Here is a 20846-nt window from a genome sequence, read left to right on the forward strand (position 1 = left end):
TTCAAGTCTGGTTTCCCATTATTATTTCTTCTGTCAACAATGCTGTGGAAGAAATGTCAATATTTTGCTCTTTTTGTCTGTAAATTTCTGATTTTTTTCAGCATTTTTTTATTCATTCAGATTTATTTCTTATTTTCCTTCATACTAGGCAAATGTCTACTGTAATTATCATGTAATCAGACTTTTGAAGCCATATTTCTTCTGGTTCATCACTACTTTTTACCGTTGTTCTTCTCAGTGTCATGAATTTCAGTGAGTTATGAAGAAATGCACATCTCAAAGATCAGCAGCCTCTTATTTCTTATTCATAGCATGTTTAAATGTAACATTCAGTGTTACAGTGTCTACATGTGCAACATCACACATGACAGGATAAGGATTTTTATTAACTGTCACAATATTTTTTTCTACTTAAGGGATTAAACTGAACAGGCCTCATAATCCAGTCAAGCGTGAGGTCCCATGATTGCATCCATCTCATCAAATTGTGCACAAATTAAATAAAGTTGCTTCTGTGCATAACAATGGATAAATCCACAGAGGCTTGCTAAAAACTGAGAAGCAACTGAAGTGTCTTGTTATGTTTTGTCAATACGTTGTCATGCAGAAAGGCCAAGTGGATGTTTGGTGAAATGAATCTCTGTCACAGTAATTCAGGTAGAATGCCAGCCTCCGAGGGTTGAGTTAATAGAGTCGCTGCTGGGGCTGAATTCAGTTCATCAGGTTCTGCAGGATATAAAAATGATCCAGGAACCAGTATTAAAACCAGACCCAATTTCCCAAGAAAGTGTTGTTGGTTTTCTGCTAATAAAAGTCCTTGGGATGGTTGTACTTTAATGCAAGGACACCTTAGATGGGAAACACGAGGCACTTATGGTCAAATGGCAGTGTTTGCCACTGTTTATTGGTCATTTGTTCAAGCAACATTAAATGTGTTTATGTCCTGTAGAGATGTTACACAATGAAAACTCTTCAGGTGCAGGTGAAAGTTACAAAACCTATAAGTGACAGTCAGTATTTGTGTTACCATGGCATCAGTCTTTCTGGTAACTTTAATGATATGTTAGTAGAAAATAACCTAATGGCCCTGCCCGTAATCATTCCCTAAGCATGAAGCTTTGGGCAGCTAAACCTGTGCTGGTGCTGCTTTTCCATCCTTGCCTTACTGATGGGGTTGCCAGATCAGTAAAGTGCTTGTAAAATGTTCTTTTTTGTCATTCAAATGTGAGATATTGGCGTCTAACTTCACTTTCACATTAGGCTGTTTTAATTGAACTTACGTGTCTGTTACAAACCCACTTTTCCTCCCTCACTTCACACGCCACCAACCTTGTCACTGTGCACCTGCCTGCCTCCTTATGCACTCTTTCTGTCCACAGGAAACACCACAGATATCAATGACAACAGGTAAGACCTGAGCACTCTTTTGAAATAACGGCAAAGCACCTGCTGGTGTCTGTCGCTGACTTACTGGAGGGTAGAAATATTGGTTGTAATTAGCTGTCTTTTAATTTCAGTGACTAATTAAGTTAATGCAGCTAGTAGCAGTAAATAATGGTAGAAGCATACATCACAAACTGTGCTGCCACATTTGTCTTGCACACACTGATCACACTTCTGTTTTAGAATGAGGACTGTAAAAGCATTGATTTGACTCTTACTGCCATTTCTTTCTGCATCACTGCTGCCCCCTTGTTGCTGTCACTGCTACTGCTGCTGCTGTGGATGATGCTGCAACGGCATGTGGTTCTGCTCTATCTGTCTTAGCATGTGTCTGAATGTGAATTCTGTATCCAGAACTGATGTGTGTGACAATCAGGACCCAGCTAAACTCTACAGTCTGCAGCCAGAGGCTTCAGCCAGCTAATAGTCCTGAGCAGGTAAGAAAGCAGAATGGGGAAGCTATTTATGGAGAAGATACACTATTAACAATTCATAACCATTCAAATTGGTCATTATTTATAATGGTTATGAATTCTGGTTGTAGGAGTACGCTGTGAATTTCTCGCCAAGAGCCCCAACAGACTAGAACCAGCACTGACAGATTTGGTAGTAGGATGCATAGAAGCGTGTTAGATAATGCCCGAGAATGGACATTTTCCTCAGTTCATCGTGCTGTAGTAAAATGCGATTAGAATTGATGTATTGGGTCATGAGGTCTTATGAATCAGCACTATTTCTTTAAGGCTGCTTGGCTTCAGCTCTTTGGTGCTTTGTGGGCAGCTGTAACAATGTGAGAAACCTGGGTGAGTTTTTATTTTAAGAGTGTGAGACACTTTGCACAAAAATACCTAACAGACATGATCTGTATGCACCTTCCTTTAAAAATACTTCCTTTAAAAATACTTCACCATTGACAGTGAATTGACCTTAATTAGGAATGCATATTTAATTTAAACTGCAATCATGTTAAGACTAATAATGTCCAATATGCTATATATTCCTCCACTCTGAGGAATGCAATGAAGATGAGGGGACGTTATTCTAACTTTTCAAGTCCTTTCAGCTGGAGTAAAGTTTGCAAGCGAGTAAATACAAGTCTTCCACAAAGCCGCTGAATTTTATGTGCTGTTAAATCTAAATCGTGCCCCAGAATACACTGTGCAGTTCTCAAATAAAAGTAACTCCTTAGTAAAGACACCAGGTATAAAATGACTCGAGACATGTTCCTTCTGGCATTGATGGCATGACTCACTGGCTGCTGTCTCCTGTTTTCTGCAATCCTTTGCTTTCACCATTTCTCTCAAATGTATCTGTCGCTCTTATTCACTATTTCTGTCTATGTCTGTCTCTCTCTCTCTCCAGGCAGACGTTTTTTTCTGAGGCCTCTGTAAATCTGCATGCAGCTGATCACTGTCCTCCCAGACTCCCCTTCCTCTCGCATCCTCCTCACCTGCTGTAAACAGACCTCCTGTGTCTTTTTTAGGCACCCTGCTTGTTTTCTTCCATCCTTTCTCGTTTCTGTATTATGACTTGTGGGGTGTAACAGTTTGACAAGCACTGCATCTCAAATGCCTGACCTGGCAACCTACACCTGTGATGCTGCTGCACCCCCTCCCCCATGACTTGAAATATGAAGGGACCACAAATAGAAAGGTGAGGAAGAGAAAGTGCCGTGTGGTAGGTTTCCACTAGGTTGTGCTGTTTGTCTCAGTGAAAGACTCAGTGAGGGATGTCGGCATTGAGCATTATGATTATTATTAGAACTATCATCAGTGTCATTGATAAACATATGGAAAATCTAAAAGACAAAAAATACTAACAACATGAAAACAGTTTGATCCTTGTGATCACTTTTCTGATATTTATACTTTTCACTGCATGTTGATTTTCAATGTTGGTTGTCAGCATTTTTCAAAAAATGTGTATTAAAGAGGAAGAACACTAGTGAAGCAACAATAAACATGTTAAAGTCCCAAAACCAGAATAGAAGATAAGCATCGAGATGTGTGCGCTGTTAGTACCAAATCTCATTAGAAGAACAACAGCCAACAATGCTCCAAGCTGTCTATCAGAAATCTGTGACCTCAGCAGCCTGTCTGTGGCTCTCAGTAAACAGTCAAAAACAGGTCGTGCCTATATTGTGTCATTTTTCAAAGTGAGTTTCAAAGTAATTCCCCCAAAATGTTTGAGGACTGCTCTTTTTAGCAAATGTTAGTCAGTGTACTTGTTAAGGACTATGTTCAGTCATGGATATAAACACATTTGGTGCTCCGGTGAGCATTTACCGCAGCAGGATGATGTATGCAGGACTTACTAAAAATACTCCACGGTTCATAGTGATCAGGAAAAATGTTAGAAAAGTGTGAGAGTGTGGCTCAGTGATGAGTTTTTGCACAGCACATAGCCTGAGAGAAAGATATGAGTATTCGTAGTAAATCTACCGACGCCAGCAAACTACACTCACTGGCCACTTTATTAGATATACCTGTGCAACTGCTCATTAAACTAATGCAATGAAGCATCGAGGCAGTTCTTCAGGCAAAAGTGGACCTAACAAAGTGTCCCTTGAGTTTAAAATACTCATATACACATATACTGTGGATGATAGTTGGCCAGGGCTTAATATAGACAATAAACGTATGAGACTCCATAAGACTCTTTAAGGCACAAGTTTGTGCTTTATCAGCCTCAGAGGACACATTGTAGCAAGTTTTAGCTGTGAGCAGAAAGCAAAGACAAAAGCAAATGAAGACAGATTGTTTTGTAAAGACTCATCGTGTAGTTGTAAAGGCAACTTTACGCTGTAAATTATCCCTTAAAACTGCCTGTCAGGGATTGTGCGTGAAATATTTAGTCACTGTCATGTTATGCAAGAGCATGGCAGAGTGGAAAAAGTGTGTAGCAACTATTTTTATACTAGCTGGAAAGAAATATATTATTTATTGTTTGCTCTACTTCAAATATTTACTGGCTGTTTATCTCTAATTTATAACGGTTTTCGAGTGAAGCATTATCATTTTGTTTTGATGTGCAACTGTATTATTTTTATAGTCCCTGTAGTGAATCATAAAGATTTGAGATTTCTGCAGTTTTGTGTGAGAGCCGCCGTTCCAAGAAACGTTTAACAAAATGACTAATCTTACGGTTCTTTGCTGAACCACCTCAGAGTGAAACCAAAGCCCCGACTGTAGTGAGTCACTTAAATAGGATCTTATTCTGTGCGAGCTCTAAGCTCTGCTGGAGACATGAAGCAAGGGTTACTCCAGGTTATCAAGAGCTGATACAATCCTGTCTTATCCTGCTGACTCACACACACACATGCGCACATGGATGTAGCACCTCATGAGCCAGTGAGATATTTGACCTTTGACCCCTAAGTACAGATAATGTATCAGTCCTGTATTGATTGGGTGTAGTCTGAGTTCACTCGCACACTGACCGTCAGTAGCTCCTCGCCACCCGTCACATTCACTCTGTGCACCTCCTGATCAGACAGTCAGGATGGAAGGGTCAAGGGTGACAGTGGACATTGAGCTTTGCGTGTTTGTGTGCAGATAAAAGCTGCCTCTCATTAGCAGAGTTTTGCACCTGCTTCTAACCAAAATGGACCAGTAATGTGTATCAAAGCAGTCTACAGGTTAGTGTGCATGAACAACATATTTGTCTTTAAGTGGACGAAGGAAGGAGTTTTATTTTCTGAAGTGCACAACAGTGTGGCCGTGTTGCAGACATACACACTTCCTGTGCTGTGTGGTTGCTCAGATACGTCTACTTCACCCTGTAATAGTGTTTTTCTACAATGTTATAACAAACATAGACTGTATATAAAAGATGGACATAGTCACCACATCACCCAGTGGTTTGTAAAGTTCTGCCATGAAGTCTTGAACTGAGCTTGTTGGCCTTCTCTGTGTTTTTGCTCGTAGTCTGGTTTCAAGAGTTGATGCCCCTGCTCTAAAGTATCCCCAGCTTTCTCTTTCTTTTTGATTCTAATCAGAACTATAATTGATAAAATGAACAACATATCGTATTTGATAAGAACTGAAGCTAACCAATAAGAGTTATCAGGAAAGTGTTTACTGAGGTAATGGAGGGAGGGAACTGAGGGTCACTTTCACATCTGACATTTTATTGAACCCTGAGGAGTCAGACAGACTGCAGGTTTGATCCACTCCGGCTTCACTTTTCAGACTCTGCAGCTATGTCCTCCTTTCATATTCAGTATATGATGAAAAACATAAGGATTTATCTACGTGATATGGTTTAGTACCATTACCTAACCTGCTTATGCTTTAATGGGGCAGGCGGGTGGGGTGTGGTGCTAAGGTTACCAGTCAACACACAGAGACGGGCTCACATCCACACCTTTAGACAATTAGGTCACCAATTAACCCAGCTTATGGATGTCTTTTAATATCCTAATTTTAACTAACTGGCACCATAAAGTATTTAATTACTATACTACTATATTTTTTACGGTTGTCCCTCTTCAGCACAAAGATGTTACTTGTAACAGATAATTATTATTACAGGACTGAGGTTGAGTGAAATGTGTGTAGCATTCTAATTATTATTACATCCCTTTAATTGCCCTTTAAATCTGAGTATTTTTTCATCATCTGTCTTTTTAAAAGGTAATAAAAGGCCACTGAACTTTTGAAGTTGTGTGTGTTTACATAACCTATAGAAACCGCGAGCTGAAAACAGCCTCCTGCACTGTGGTTGCTCATCAAACTGGGAGTGTCTGCGTTTATTTTATTTTTAAAAAACAATTGTTCTGTTTGTCTTAAAGTAATTGTAACAAATCTAAAAAAAATATTCCGACAAGATCAAAGAATTGTGATACTGTATCCTGACCATGCAGAAAGAGAACTGCAGGAATGGCCGAGCGGTTAAAAAAAGACAGAGGCGAAGTGTCTGTGTTTATTTGTACAACAGTGTGTTGTTTTGTTTGTTTATGGCGTGTGATTTAGTGCATGAACTACTCTCTTCTGTAGCTGCTGAGAAACAGCGCTGTTATTTCATGAACTCACCTTTCAATAAATATGATGCTGTGCACAGAGGATTACCACACGCTCTTGTCATTATTCTTCTTTAATGTTATTTGTAAAAGCCAAATAAAACATTATAACGTCAGTAACCTCTGCAGCTCGCAGCCCAGGAGAGAAGCAGGAGAAATAAAGCAGCTTTAAAAACAGCTGCACCAGTGATGTCAGTGGGACCTCACAACAAATCCCCAGCAAAATACTGGAATTAACATTACCTTGACCCCTCAATAAAGTCTTGTAAAATGTGAGCTTATTAAATTATTATTAAAAATGTACATTATAATGATGTTATGTTATAATGATTTTCTACCATTTTGTTCAAACTATGTTTATCTAGTGTAATCGTAGTACTGTCCAAGTTCAATACTTTGATTTTTGAAACGAGGACACCAAACAAACCGTACAGTTTGTTCGAGAACACGTTTTCGATTTAACAGTTTCACATCAAGTTGAACGAGCACAAAGTTTGGGGGATTGTTTTAAATCAAAATAAATCATTCTAACCTTGTATGTATTTATTTGAAAATAGTATTTATAAAGAGTTTCTTTTTCTTTACTCCTGCTGTGCTTCGTACCAGAAAGTAATTTTGTACATGTATCATTAGTTTAAACCGAGAGATACATTTCATATAAATGGACAAATACATTAATACAGTACATATATCTTTGTGTCCTGGGTTTGAATTCACCAGCAACAAACTGCCAGCCCTCAGGTTATACACCGCGACTCTGACATGGATGACTGGATGGACAGACAGACAGCATTCCTCTGGAAATGTTTTGAGTTTTGAACAAATATTTATTTCCACAATGTACAATTCTCTCAAGTTCACCAGTTACTCCTGAAACACACACACTTTTGCCCAGTTCATTCATTATCTACTCTAAAGTGGAAACATTGTTTCCACACTGCTGTGCTTCAACAATAAGCAACATGCTTTTTCAAATAAGAGCATATTTGTAGATGCTAAATAGACCTGTGATATTTACTATTTTGGTTTGAAGTTTGACCCAGATTATATACCTTTAACATAGTGCACAAAATACATGATATGAATGAAATTTGTATTAAGTATCTTGGATAAGTGAGACATTAGGGCACAGTCCAGTGTTGTGCATGACCTCATGAGTCCAGCCAAGGAGGTAAAGTTTGATTGGGCAATGGATGCCCTGGGCCAGGAGCAATGAGGGTAAAGTGCATCAGGAGGGGACACAGATCATAAGACTTGCATCATACTTAACAGTTAGTGTCAGTGGAAACTGACTGAAACAGAGGCTGTCATCCTGTGCACTGCTGAGTGGACCTGAACTTAAAACACCGTGAGTACACATCTAATGCATATTTATAGATCATGTCACATCTACCTGACACAGTGATGTTTGACATTTGACACTTGTATTATTTAAACGAATGATAAGTCTGCAGTTTCTGCTGTGGGCAATTTTTAAATTAGTAGGAAACGCTCGACACGAGTGTTGTAGCCAACACTGAACACTAAAGAAGATCAGAGGTCTTGAAGCATCGTGCTGGATATAAATTTTATATAATGATGACAGAACTGAGTTATTGAGTTCAAGGGTTCTTCTGTGAATGGGCTATTAAACCGATGCATGTACCTCTAACCACACAGGCAATTTTTCACGTAGGTAAAAGTAGGTCATGAACCCAAATATGATTTTTAAAACAGCTTCTATGAGTAATGTTTTCGTAACAGATCATAGATTTTGCTGAAAATCTATTAGTACTGGCTGCTCATGAAATTAAGTGAAGCATCAGTTTAGCATTTTGACAAAGGGAGACAAAGTTCATCAATACAACAAATCAAAAGGAAAGTAACAGCTGCTCGGGCTCAAGTAGAAAAGAGGTCAAGCCAATAAATACTTTCTTAAACAGGAAATAGACTCATCAATAATCGTAGAGTTGTTACAATAAGGATGATTTGCTTTAAAAACCCCATATGACTGTGTCTGCAGCTGCACAGCGTCTAATCTGAATTTCTTTTTGATGCGTATCTGTTTAATGGAGGAATGGCCAGAATGTATGGGTCACTAATGAGGTCAATGACTGTTTTTTACCCCACAATGCAACCTCTCTGCTGTGTAGCTTATCTCTTATAACCTGCAGTGGAGACGCGGATCTTTATCATTTGTTTAGATTGTTTAGCTTGAACTGCAGTGACTTGTGGCTTGTTGTGGAAAACCACTGTGGGTAACCACTGTTCCACAACCCCGAGCTTACAGGTGCCTTTATCCAGACAAGCAGTTCACTTTTTCAGTTTTGGATTCACACGATTGGTTTCACTACACCGACACTGAGGCTCATCAGGAATGATAATAATCTCTGACATGAGGCAACCAGCCAGCAACGAGCCAGTGACCTGATGTAATTTTTCAATTTATCGTGGAAGATCCTCTCACGTTATTAAACTTTAACAAAAAGCTAAATCCAGGTTGAATCTCGTGGCAATTGTGGCAGCTGCCGCACTGCTGCTGGTGGGCGGAAACACACAGGTAAACAGTAAAGTACTGGCAGCTAGACTCATTAAACTCTTGTATCAGGCCCTTGTAGAGCAAAATTGAGTATTTTGGTCTAAATAACCCAAAAATGTGATGTACACATATGTGGACGCCAGGTCCTAGGAGGTTAATAATGAGTCTTATTTTAATTTTGCATTAATTGCCATGAATTCAGTCTTTCGTGAACTATGACAAGGTAATTCCCTCTTCTACTTGCAGTTTACCGATATAGAAATACTTCCAGTTGAAAAACTGCTCCTGAGGTCTTTACCTTTAATGCTTCTTAGCCACACAGACACTGGAAACATCACACATCCACAAGATTCAAAGTGAAAACACAAAATAATAACATGTACCCATCATAACACTAATTCTAAATGAAGGATTTAAACTTAAACATTCATGTGTGTCTTACTAATGTGCAAAACTATACCAGTAAAAGTTGCTTACAGTTTATAGGCTGTTCTCCACAAAGCATTTACAACATTTGGCGCGTCACACGTTTGCAAAGAATGATATATTAATGCACACAGCTTATTTTAGTTCAACATAAATGCGTTACAGTTATACTCACCACAATTTACCTAGAAGATTTCGGCATGAGCTATACACATGGAATAAATAAAAGCATTACATCACTCACTTTGACAGGCATCAGTACGACAGCACGTGCATTCATTGAAAACAGACTAAACTCCAGTCGTGAGGGTAGCCATGACGACCAAGGAGGCCGATAGCAGGGTGTATAATCGGAAGATCAAGCCCCGACAGTCATCTGACAACTCAAGCTCTGGTATGGACAAAATACTGTTTCATACTGTATAAAGGAAGTAATTTACATTTATTTGTAAGCTGATCTTTCAGTTCTGTCTATTTTTACACAGTTTTAGGTGAAAGATATATTCAGTATATTTAAAAGTTTAGCGAACGATGTGAGAAACATCTGTTCTTCTCTCTGCAGCTGGCAATCATGATGAGGTGGTGGAAGAAGATGCGAGGCAGTGGGAACGATGTACTGAGGTATTTCATCACTGTTTCTTTAAACGGTGGATGAAAGTAGGAAAGTGGTTTACAAAGGCAACACAGTTACTGAAACGTGATTTGAAAGAAATGTTTTTTCCCTCCTGTAGAAGATCAAAATAAAAGTCATGGAGCAGGTCCAGGATCAGCTCAATGAAATTCTAGACAGAGTTCTGACTGAGTCCGTCCAGTCCCTCTCCAACACCCAGTCAACAGTAAATGGAAAGACAAAAAATATAAGCTCATCCAGGTAAGAATGAGACACAAATCGGTCTGTTGGTCACCATATTTTTTTTATGCTAATCACTGAAGTGTGTGACTGTTTTTCTGTTTATGCTTTGTGTCAGATCTCAGAGAATGGATGATGGCAAAGTGTTTATGGCCAGGGCGTCACTGCTGGAGTGAGTATAAAAGATGTGAAGACACCCAAATTAAATCAGAGTCAGGTTTAACACAAGGGTTTAACATCTACAGATTGTCAGTGTACATAGTTTTCAAATAGAAAATTCTAATTTAATTGGATATATGCATGGTTTATGCATTTTATTAGGTTATTCAACTGCTCGTTAATGGATTTATCTGATCAGCGCATCAAATGCACATTTAGGCATGTAGATATGGACAAGGTGACCTGCTGAAGTTCACAGTGAACACAAGAATGAGAAAAAAAATGATTTAGGTGACTTTTAACGTGGCATGGTTGTTTATGCCAGACATGAAGCTGTTGACTTACTGGGATTTTCCCACACACATCTCGATGGTTCACAGAGAATGGGTCAAAAAAGCAGATGGGCTTACAGGAGCAGAAAGTTCACTTGGGCTCATGATCATACCGGACATACAGACTGAACAATGGAGACTGAAAAAACGTTGCCTAAATCTAAAGTCTAAATATATGCTGCTATATTCAGATGGTCAGAATTTGGTGTAAACGACATGAAGAATGTATTCATCCCGTTTGTGTCTATGGGTCAGGCTGGTGATGCTTTGATGATGTGGGGTATAATTTTGGCACACCTTGGGCCCCTTAGTACCAAGTGGCCATCTTTTAAATGTGACAGCCTACCTACGCATCATTACTGACCCTCTCCATCCCTTTATGACTGTCTACTCATCTACTGATGGCTGCTTCCAGCAGCATAAACATGAGCCATCTGTACTCAAATGTCCTGCACAGTCACATGCCATCTCAATCCGAGAGCACCTTTGGTTTGTGATGGAACATGAGATTTACCTCATGCATCAGATAAGTCTGATGCTGTCGCTTCAATATGGCCTTAAATCTCTGAGGAACGTCCCCGGTACCTTCATGAATCGGCGACACAAAAGGGAGTCCAACCCAGAGCTAGCAAGGCGCACCCAATCAAACTGCAAACTGAGATGGGACTAGCACGTTTTTGTAAACCTTTGCAATATTCACAGCAGAGTTCGCACAGGTTTATCAAACATGGGGCCATTTTATTGATTTTGTTGTGTATTTATTTGTGTCTTTCCTCTTCTTTCTCAGCGAACTGTTCGAGATCAGCCACATCCGGACCATTTACCACATGTTCATAGCTGTTCTCATCATTTTCTTTTTGAGCACTCTGGCTGTTGACTACATCGATCAGGGCAGGTCAGTGGGACACGTGGATGTGTGTGTGTGTGTGTGTGTGGTACTGCCATGTGTCAAACTCTTTAACCCTGAACCAAATCTAACAGAAACTCAATAAATCAAAGACTTCCTGTTCTCTTATCTCCCGCCTTCCTTCCTTGCCCCTCTGCTCATCTGGTAGCAGAAAGATAACGAATCAACTCCTCTGAGTATTTCTTCTGTTGCTTTGGGCAGTGTCGTAATGATTTGGTTTTTGTTTGCAGTTGCAAATGTTCCTCATTTGAGCTAGTGCCAGTGGGCAACTCTGCTGCGTGCAAATGATTTGATCCATTCAGCTTCAGTTAACAGTGATTTTTTATTTACATGCGCTAAATAATGGTACACAAATAATACTATCACACTTGTGACACTGTTCTTTAAAAAAAAAGACACAGCTGTAAGTGTGTGTTTAAAATTTATTAATATCATCACTGGAGGGGCCTTTTGGATGAAAGAATGTCAGAGGGAAAATATTCAATGGCGTTCACGATTCGAGCAATGAAAAGAAAACCCAGCTGTGCTTGAATACAATCAAAGTGGTTTCCAATACATAATAAATATTGTTCTTTATTTCTTTATTGGTTGGTTTTCAATCCCAGGTTAGTGTTGGAGTTTGACCTGCTGTTCTACGCCTTTGGGAAGCTGGGGACGGTCACTGTAGCCTGGGCCATCATGTTTTCTTACACCCTGAGCGTTCCCTATTACACCCTGCTGTTTTGGGGCTCTTTGTACCACAAAGTCCCCTCCAAGATGGGGCTGTCTCTGGGGATGGGGCTGATCCTGTATCTCATACAGACCTGGATACTTGGAGTCTTCCCCATCTATGTTGTTGTGCACCACCAGTTGCCACCTGCATCGCGGTTTATTGTGATACTGGAACAGGTGAGTCTGTCACACGTGCAGCCGCTCATTTTTTCATTTACTGCATATTCAGTGTAAAGAGCTACTTTGTGTTCAAATGCAACAGAAAAAAAAAGATTATTGGTAATGACCTGTGCTAGAAACACACTGTATCATAGATAACATTACACACATATTCATTGGCAATCATAGGTAATCCAAATTGTAGAAGCAGTAATTCACTGCCCTCAGCTGGAACATTGTGATAAAGATAGCCTGCTAGCCAGAGATGGGAGCTTTCCAACTGGAAAGTCACCAAAGGAGAAAGCATCTCTGGCAGCAGATCTCACTGCAGCCAGCATTTGAACATCACAAACCCATACACTAATACCTCCTCATCCTCTTTATCACATCGGCCCCGGCCTCCAAAATCAGTCTTAGCACTAAAATCATTTTAGCTCTGTTTGATGGAGTGAGATAATCTCGGTGCTTAGATGCTTCTGGGAAACCCGGCCATGATCCTCATCTGACTGAGTCCAATCAGTCTTTTTTGTATTTACATGATGTTCATGGCATTTTAAAACTGCTGAGTTTGATGCAGAAATTAAATATTCAAACTCCCTGAATTGCCCCAAAATGCGGTTCACTGCTGCTTTATGATGCTCCCTGCTCTACGCAGATTGATTGTGCATCATCTCTGAACTGCAGTTTATGACAAATTAAGCCAAGTTCTGCAACTGTGCTGCTCTCTGCCCCACCATGCTGCACTGCTTCAAGTTTGATGGGAGTGCACATAAATCATGAGTCAACAACAAAAGAGAAACAAAAAAGAAAAGATGTGAGTATCTGGATGTTTCATTTCGGGCAGCTTGTCAGTTCTTGGAGTGAAGACAAACATCTACAGTAGAAGCAGCTAATACTGATACACTGTCTCCCTTCACGTAATAACTGTATCCATTTTCTCCAGATTCGATTCCTGATGAAAACCTACTCGTTCTTAAGAGAAACGGCTCCTGTTATCATGAAGAATGCTCCAAAGGAAGGTATTGTATTGAAGTCCGGTGTATGTTCTCTCCGGGCGCTATCATTACTCACAGTGACACTCCCGGAAACAAGGGGGAAAAATGACTTAAGCAGAACTCTGCAGGTTACCTATGTAATAACTTTAAAACTAACAATGAATCTGCAGCTAGAGATGCTCTTGTACAGGTCTGTTAGTGGGAGATAAAAATATGAAACATGAGGGGAGACCAAGAGCAAAAACATGAATACTTAAAACAAATGCCCCCTGGAGAAAACTGTAGTCCTGACTTAAGTAGTAAAACTGACATAAAATCGAAATGGAAGTTAAGATCATTTCTTCACACAGAAGGTCCGTTAAATACATTTTTTATAGAGCAGGGCTGTAATACAAGTTTTTAAAGGACGCCACACTAGCTGGAACAAACTACAGCAAACCATTTAGTGAAACTGATGAGTCTTTAAGGCAGATAATTTGGTATAATGGCTTAATGATTCAGCGACAACCCGAGTGTTGTTTAATTTTTAAAGACAGCCACTTGTTTACAGGTTCTTGCATTAAAGGCACAGTGAAGCTGTGAAATTAAATGAATAATGAATGACTCAACAAGACTTCAATGTGAAGCCACTTTTAAAATAACTTAAAGGTTTTGGACACAAACATGATGGCCACACTAACAGCGTTGTCTTTGTCTTTTCAGGAGAAAATCACAGATTCCCAACATTTTCCAGCTATTTGTACTTCCTCTTCTGTCCAACGCTCATTTACAAGGAATCATACCCTCGGTAGGATATATTAACCCCTCATTTTGGCTGGTTATTTATGCTCTTCTGTTCTAGTAATTATCAAAAATATCTATGTCCAGTTTTCATTAAAACTGGAGGTTCTGTCATGTGACACAAACTCACAAAGCCAGCAACGACTTTCTTTTTTATTCATTACAGCATCAAATCCCATCTCTCAGAATCTATAGCTCAGCAGCTACAAACATAAATCTAACGACGGCTGAAAAACAACAAGATGCAGTTATAAGCAGTCGTGTTGATCTGAGATTAGATGCATTGTGGAATCCCTAATCTGGACTGCAACACTAGAGACAAATTCAGGCAACATGAAAACTGATAAAAATTTGAGAACAGAGCACACATTAAGAATAATCTTACATCTGAAATTTATGAAATGTCCTTTTGTTGCAGAAATCGCCACATACGATGGAACTATGTTGGCATTACTCTTGGCATGGTGAGATAAAATGTTGCTTTCCTATTTATAATTCAGCACTTTTGCTTTGAATATCTAACAAAAGACTTGGTAGTGTCTGCTGACCTAAAAATACTGAATATACTGAAAATATACTGAAATAATCTGAAGTAATAATATATCCCTGATCGCAGTTATCGCTAAGCCATTTCCACATTTGTACTTCTGATTCTCGTGTGTGTTCTCCGTTTCATTTCCTCTCGAACCTCTTTGATGTTCCCTTTGCAGATTTTGGGGTGCCTGTTCTACGGCTACTTTATCCTGGTGCGTCTCTGCATGCCGGTCTTTAGAACCCAGACCAACGTGCCTTTCAGTAAACGAACAATGGTTTTGGCTATTTTTCACTCTATATTACCAGGTATGTCCTCTTATTCAAAGAGTCCTCAGCTGTACACACACAAACTCAACGTGGCCTTTTTTCCTCCCTTTTTCCCCACTTACAGCGTTAGAAAGAAGCTGTGAGCAAGTTAAAGTTCATCTCTGACTCTGATTGTGACATCATTTATGTTTATAACATCCATTATCTCTCATGCGTGTGAGTCAGCACTGGTTAATATTTTACTAAGCCTGCAATGTAGGAAAGGACTCCAGAGTGTCGTTAAGACAGTGATAAGATGAAAGATGCTAACATGAATCTGATACAAGTAATCAAAGGCTGAAATGTTTATGACTCCCTTTGAGTGAAGAGCGAGTTAGTGCAATAGCATCTGTGCCAAGTTACAATTCCTCTGAGAAAACTGGGGGCAATGCCCAAAATACAATCGCTCCATGCAATTCTCTCCGTCTGTGTGTGTGTGTGTTGCAGGAATAATGCTCCTCCTGCTGTGTTTCTTTGCCTTCCTGCACTGCTGGCTCAACCTCTTCGGGGAGCTCCTGCGTTTTGCTGACAGAATGTTCTATAAGGTGTGCGGCTGATTTTTGTGGACACTTTAATTGGTCCAGTGGTCATTTTCTGTTTCTGTGCTGTAGACTCATTATTTTCTGAAATGCTTACTTTTACAGACAAGCAAATTCTGATTAATGACAAGTGAAATGGCAGCAGGGTGACCTGCTGGTCCCCAAACAGTTTTACTTTTCCATCGCTGAATCCTGTTGATTTATATAGCTCTTGAGCAAGAGCTGAAAATACTTGCTTATCGTGGTTGGCCACTTTCACTTCCACAAATCTTATTCGCTTATGGCACTCTAAGTACGCCTGAGAGTTTGAATGAATTTAGCTATTAAAGATACCAAGGCACTTGGGGGAATGTGGGGCAGGAGTTTACCAGAAAACGTCTGTGTGGTTGTGAGTGAGACTTTTCTTCACTCTTATGTATTTTCGTCATAATCATACTCTAATGTTAGCCATGAGGCTTTTTGCAGGTTTGTGCAAAAAATGGATGTAAGACAGCGAGACAGTGTTTTGCAAATTTCATCTTTGTTTTAAAAATTCTAAATAATCTTGAAAAGATTCTAGTGTGTGTATTTTATGTTAATTACAGGAGTTGATTCACCTAATTTACAATGTGGCTACAAATTGTTCTTAACCTTTAAACCTCTTATCTGCCCTAGATGCATGTCTGTGATGGCACTTTATTGGTTTAATAATGTTCAAATGACACTGCTTGTCAGCTGAAACAGTTGGGACAAACGTGCATAGTCTGTATATAAATGATGGCCATGCCACTGTGCCAACACCCATTAGATAGTGAAGTGCTGTTTTGAATCCTTGGGTTGAGCATTTTGGACTTTTCCTATCTTGGTATTTTATAACTGGTAATGACAAGTCTGACTGAGACACTGAGTACACTGCACATGACTCACAAGGAAGCCACACCCTAAAGCATACCCTCTTTTGTCAACAACTCTAAATCCGACTATAAATGACAGAATGAGCAGCATGGTGTATTAAATCAAACAATATAACCGTTAGATTGTGTTTAAGAAGTCACATTTTTTATAGTCAGTTTGCAACCAGTTGAGTCGCCTCCTGCTGGTCATTGAAAAGAATGCATGCATTGGCTTTGTTTTTCTCACATCTGAAATTTACGTGCAGCTTTTATAGAAAGGTGTCGCACACAATCAGAGATTGCACCGAGGTGTCTGTTTAAACCGATGAAGATTAAACCAGTATACCCACCCAGGAACTTGATGCACTGTGCAGAACTGCATTGCTTTCACCTTCAAGACCAATTTATAAATCCTTAGTTGTAGGGTTTGGTATACGCTAAGATGTTTTAATAATAGCGAATCTCTCATCAGTAAAAATAGATGCTCAATAATAAACATTCACTCCTATTCAGGCCTTTTTCTTGATGTTTTTATTCTGATGAGTGACTCATCCTCTGTTGTTTTTTCAGGACTGGTGGAACTCTACGTCTTTTGCTAACTATTACCGTACCTGGAACATAGTGGTTCATGACTGGCTGTATTACTATGGCTACAGGGACTTTCTTTGGGTGAGCAGAGTACTAATACTGCAGACTAACACATGTATATTGAACAAAACAAATCCCATAACTCTGTTGGTTTGTCTCTGTTTATAAACCAGCATGTGTGTGGCAATTTAACTGTTGTTAAGTCAGTCTGACCCCTGAACTTTTAGCCAAATCCTCTTTCTGTTCACTCTCCAATCCCTGCAGCTGTCAAATAGGAAATTCCGAACTGCTGCCATGCTCTCGGTTTTCATAGTCTCTGCTGTCGTTCACGAGTATGCTTTGACCATGGGGTTCGGCTTCTTCTACCCAGTCATGTTCTTGCTCTTTGCCGTCTTTGGAGGTGAGGGGTGTGTTTATTATTCATGGGACAGTTGTTAGCGCAGCATAAGTAACTTGTGTGCTGACCCAGCTACAGAAATTCATTCATTTGCCTAAAAGCCTTCTAAAGGGAGAAAAACACAGACACATTTTTCATGTCTACATTATTACCGCTGATAAAAGCACTGTGTTTGAGATGCCTATCCATAGCTTGTTAAAAATATGTAAACGGCTTTTGCTTTGAAGAGTGTGCCTTCAAACTTTCGAGTTAAATTCTTCAATTATTCACAAAAACACTGTAAAAAGTCTGTTTTTATAGGATTCTCACTCAATGTTTTGGTTTCTTCTCTCTGCGTGTCCTTGTCCCTTTATCGACCTCCTGCTCTCTCAATAACAGATACAAAGAAAGAACCGAAAGCCCATTAACAAATCCCCTTTCCCATCTTCTCTTAGTGGCATTCAACTTCACCATGACCGACAAGCGACAGAGCCCTGTCTGCAACATCATCATGTGGGTGTGTCTCTTCATCGGTCAGGGTGTGCAGGTGTGCCTGTACTGCCAGGAGTGGTACGCCCAGATATACTGCCCACGGACAGGAGTACGTACTCCCCGAGATCTCTGTTTGTAAAGTTTTTCCTTTATATGTAGAAAATGCCTTTTCTCCTCTCCTCTATAAATAGTTTCTTCATATCATTTAATAGAATCACATAGAAAGCAATCCTAAAAAAAGCCATTTTCCCACAATGTCTTACTGGGCTTACGCACAATCTCAAAATACAATCAGCCAGCTCTTCAGAAAGAAGCCATACACAAGTACATTTTATAGCATCAAATGTGGGTCACAAAAGATGCTTTCATTCAGTTATCTTACTTTACTTCTCTGGATACAGAAGCACAAATTTGGCTAAAATCCATAAAAATTGACAGAAAAAGAGATGAGTGACCTCTTTTTGCAGAAGAATTATGAAGAAATGTGTACTCATGCTAGGAGAATTCACCTCTGAGAGACTCCTTATTGAGTTTGAAGGCATGAAAACAGTTTTATCTCAAACTGCACGAGTAGTGAAGGTTTGTGCAGATCTATCCTGATTTAAAGTTGTGGGTTTCAAATTAAACACCAAGTTATTTTTTTGTAGATGTCATTAGACTGACTTTGACCCCTGCGTTAGATGACCCCTAAATGGAAAATAGGTCAACGGGTGAACAAACTTCAGGCGAGAATGAAAAAACTCATGTACACAAGCACATTACGCAACTACTGCTGGATGTCACACAGACGTCAGCAGCAAAATGAGAGTGGTAACAAACAGCCTCTTCCACTCCTTCATTATCTTGACTTAATTGTCTGTTCTCATCCACGGTGATTCATATATTCATTACCGTCCTGCAGACTACATGCATTTGTGTAAACACGTGTACACGTAATCCCGTGCTGCAGATTCACGTGTTGAGCAGCAGATGTGAATAAAAGTGTGACATGTTTTTAACACTTTAAAAGTTGCCTTCCGACACCAAGAGTCTGATGAAGTCAGAGATGTAAAGGATTTGCTCGACAGATGGGCTCAGTGCTTACCACACTAGGAACAACTGTATGTCCGTGTATCCCCAGAGGAGGAATCCTCTAAAGCCAGTGGAATAATTCACACACACAATAGCTTAACACAGATAACATCTGTCTACAAATAGAAGTGCTCTGCACAATGAGATTGTAACTTGAAAGAAATGGATGTTAAATCTACTAATAATTTAATAAAATGAGTTACTAGAAGGAGAAGGAGGAGAAGTGAGGCATGTATATTTGGCCCAATTCTTTTCCTTTTTCTCAACAGAATAGCTTCTGGGAGCTGGTGATGCCTCGATCTTGGTCCTGCAGCTACCAGAGATGAGGCCATCCCTCTCGCAGGCAGGAGGAATAAATGATGAAGTCTGAAAGTCTGAAAATGAAGATGTAGCTCTGCAAGGCCTGATGGACTGAGTGTGGAAGAGAGCAAGGTTTTCTGTTATCAGTGCGTAAAAGATTTATTGCAGTCAGGATGTTGTGTCACTGAACTATTTCAGGTTTTTATTTGTGCAGGTGGTATTTTTATCACTAATATTCATTAAAATGGGCTGTAACCGAGCATGTAGAACATATAGAACAGCGGTCCCCAACCTTTTTTGCGCCACGGACCGGTTTATGCCCGACAATAATTTCATGGACCGGCCTTTAAGGTGTCGCGGAAAAATACAACAAAATAAAACTAGTACCGCTACTGAAAAATAGAAGATTTATTCATAACACACGTGAAAAGACCCAGGAATACGGAGTTAACGATAAAAACGATAACAAAATAACGCTGAAAACCGATAAAAACCCTGAAAACCACACATTTCACACCTGAGCCTCAACTCTCACGGACCGGTACCGGTCCGAGGCCCGGGGGTTGGGGACCACTGATATAGAACATCATACCATCTGATAACAACGGCACATAATACAACATGGTAGTTCAGTGAGATTTAGACTTTTGATAGGTGGAGCTAGCCCAGCTGTTTCCCATTTTATATGAGAAGTCAGCTTAGTCATATACACAGTACTGTAGAGGAGAAAAAAGTACTGTACGAAGCCATACAATATCTTAATAAATAATATTTTTAAGCATTAAATACATTTAAATATGGTATTAACAAGGCCTTACAGGCTTCAGGTTTATTAGTTAGAATATTTAATTGCATTTCTTGCCCAGCTTATTTTTATTCCAGACAAAACACTTTTGTTCTTTTTGTTATTGTAGATTTTTATATGAGTTTTCTGTTTGTAGGACTGAAAAAAACTTAAAAGTGACAGAAAACTTTAAACAGGCTTTGACAAACACCGGGCACCTGGCCTGCAGTGTGTGTGCGCTGCGTGTTTAATCCTGCCTCGGTTGACATTCAGCTGCCAGGGATTGGCTGGGAAAGCAGGTATCTTAACCAGCCAACCACAGGCTGCACAGCATCTTATCAGTATGCTACAAAGCCTCTGTTTGCCTGCCTGCAACGTCATCCAGGAAGAAGAGGATTACCATTGGTACAGTGTTTGCATTAATGATGTAATGCTCTGTAAACTGATATACTGTAATACCAACGGGGCTCATGGAGGCAAATGCAGAACAGATAGTTTTAGAGTGAGTGTCAAAGCAGAAATGAATGGATTTAGTACATTAAATTTTATGTTTGAAAATAAAATTTGTTTGCATTTTCTTTATTTAAAAAAAAATCTGCATATTGTTTTTTTTTATCTCCAGCTTTCATTATCAGGAAATATCTATACATACCTCATTGCCAATAATGAGTCTCTATCTTCTGC

General features: G+C 39.6%; 2 protein-coding genes across 3 annotated transcripts in view; both read left to right on the forward strand.

Moving 5' to 3' along the window:
• Positions 1-6356, forward strand: part of kif5ab (kinesin family member 5A, b) — a 70994-nt gene extending 64638 nt beyond the window's left edge. The window contains exons 27-29 of one of the 2 annotated variants that reach the window (XM_005740051.1): positions 1380-1407; positions 1768-1880; positions 2806-6356. In XM_005740051.1, coding sequence (XP_005740108.1) covers positions 1380-1407; positions 1768-1867 — 128 coding nt within the window. In that variant the 3' untranslated portion in view covers positions 1868-1880; positions 2806-6356. The remainder of the gene's footprint in view (positions 1-1379; positions 1408-1767; positions 1881-2805) is intronic. The other variant, XM_005740052.1, reaches the window with a different exon arrangement.
• A 3315-nt stretch (positions 6357-9671) lies between these two features.
• soat2 (sterol O-acyltransferase 2) lies at positions 9672-19475 on the forward strand. The gene is made up of 15 exons (XM_005740054.1): positions 9672-9801; positions 9970-10028; positions 10139-10278; positions 10376-10429; positions 11536-11643; positions 12261-12543; positions 13469-13544; positions 14223-14307; positions 14719-14764; positions 15011-15140; positions 15588-15685; positions 17122-17220; positions 17404-17539; positions 17971-18116; positions 19348-19475. Exons 1-15 carry the CDS (start codon positions 9723-9725, stop codon positions 19402-19404), a joined length of 1596 nt encoding a protein of 531 aa, XP_005740111.1. The 5' UTR covers positions 9672-9722; the 3' UTR covers positions 19405-19475.
• Positions 19476-20846: the final 1371 nt, after the last annotated feature.

This window comes from Pundamilia nyererei, unplaced genomic scaffold, assembly GCF_000239375.1.
Source record: "Pundamilia nyererei isolate P.nyererei 1_Seehausen unplaced genomic scaffold, PunNye1.0 scaffold00096, whole genome shotgun sequence".
NCBI lineage: Eukaryota > Metazoa > Chordata > Actinopteri > Cichliformes > Cichlidae > Pundamilia > Pundamilia nyererei.

Bases quoted from the DNA above. Each gene is read 5' to 3' on its own strand.
- soat2 (XM_005740054.1), top strand. From the start codon at position 9,723: ATGACGACCAAGGAGGCCGATAGCAGGGTGTATAATCGGAAGATCAAG. The intron at 11,644-12,260 runs GTCAGTGGGACA...TTTCAATCCCAG, and splicing joins GACTACATCGATCAGGGCAG to GTTAGTGTTGGAGTTTGACC. The intron at 15,686-17,121 runs GTGTGCGGCTGA...TTGTTTTTTCAG, and splicing joins CTGACAGAATGTTCTATAAG to GACTGGTGGAACTCTACGTC.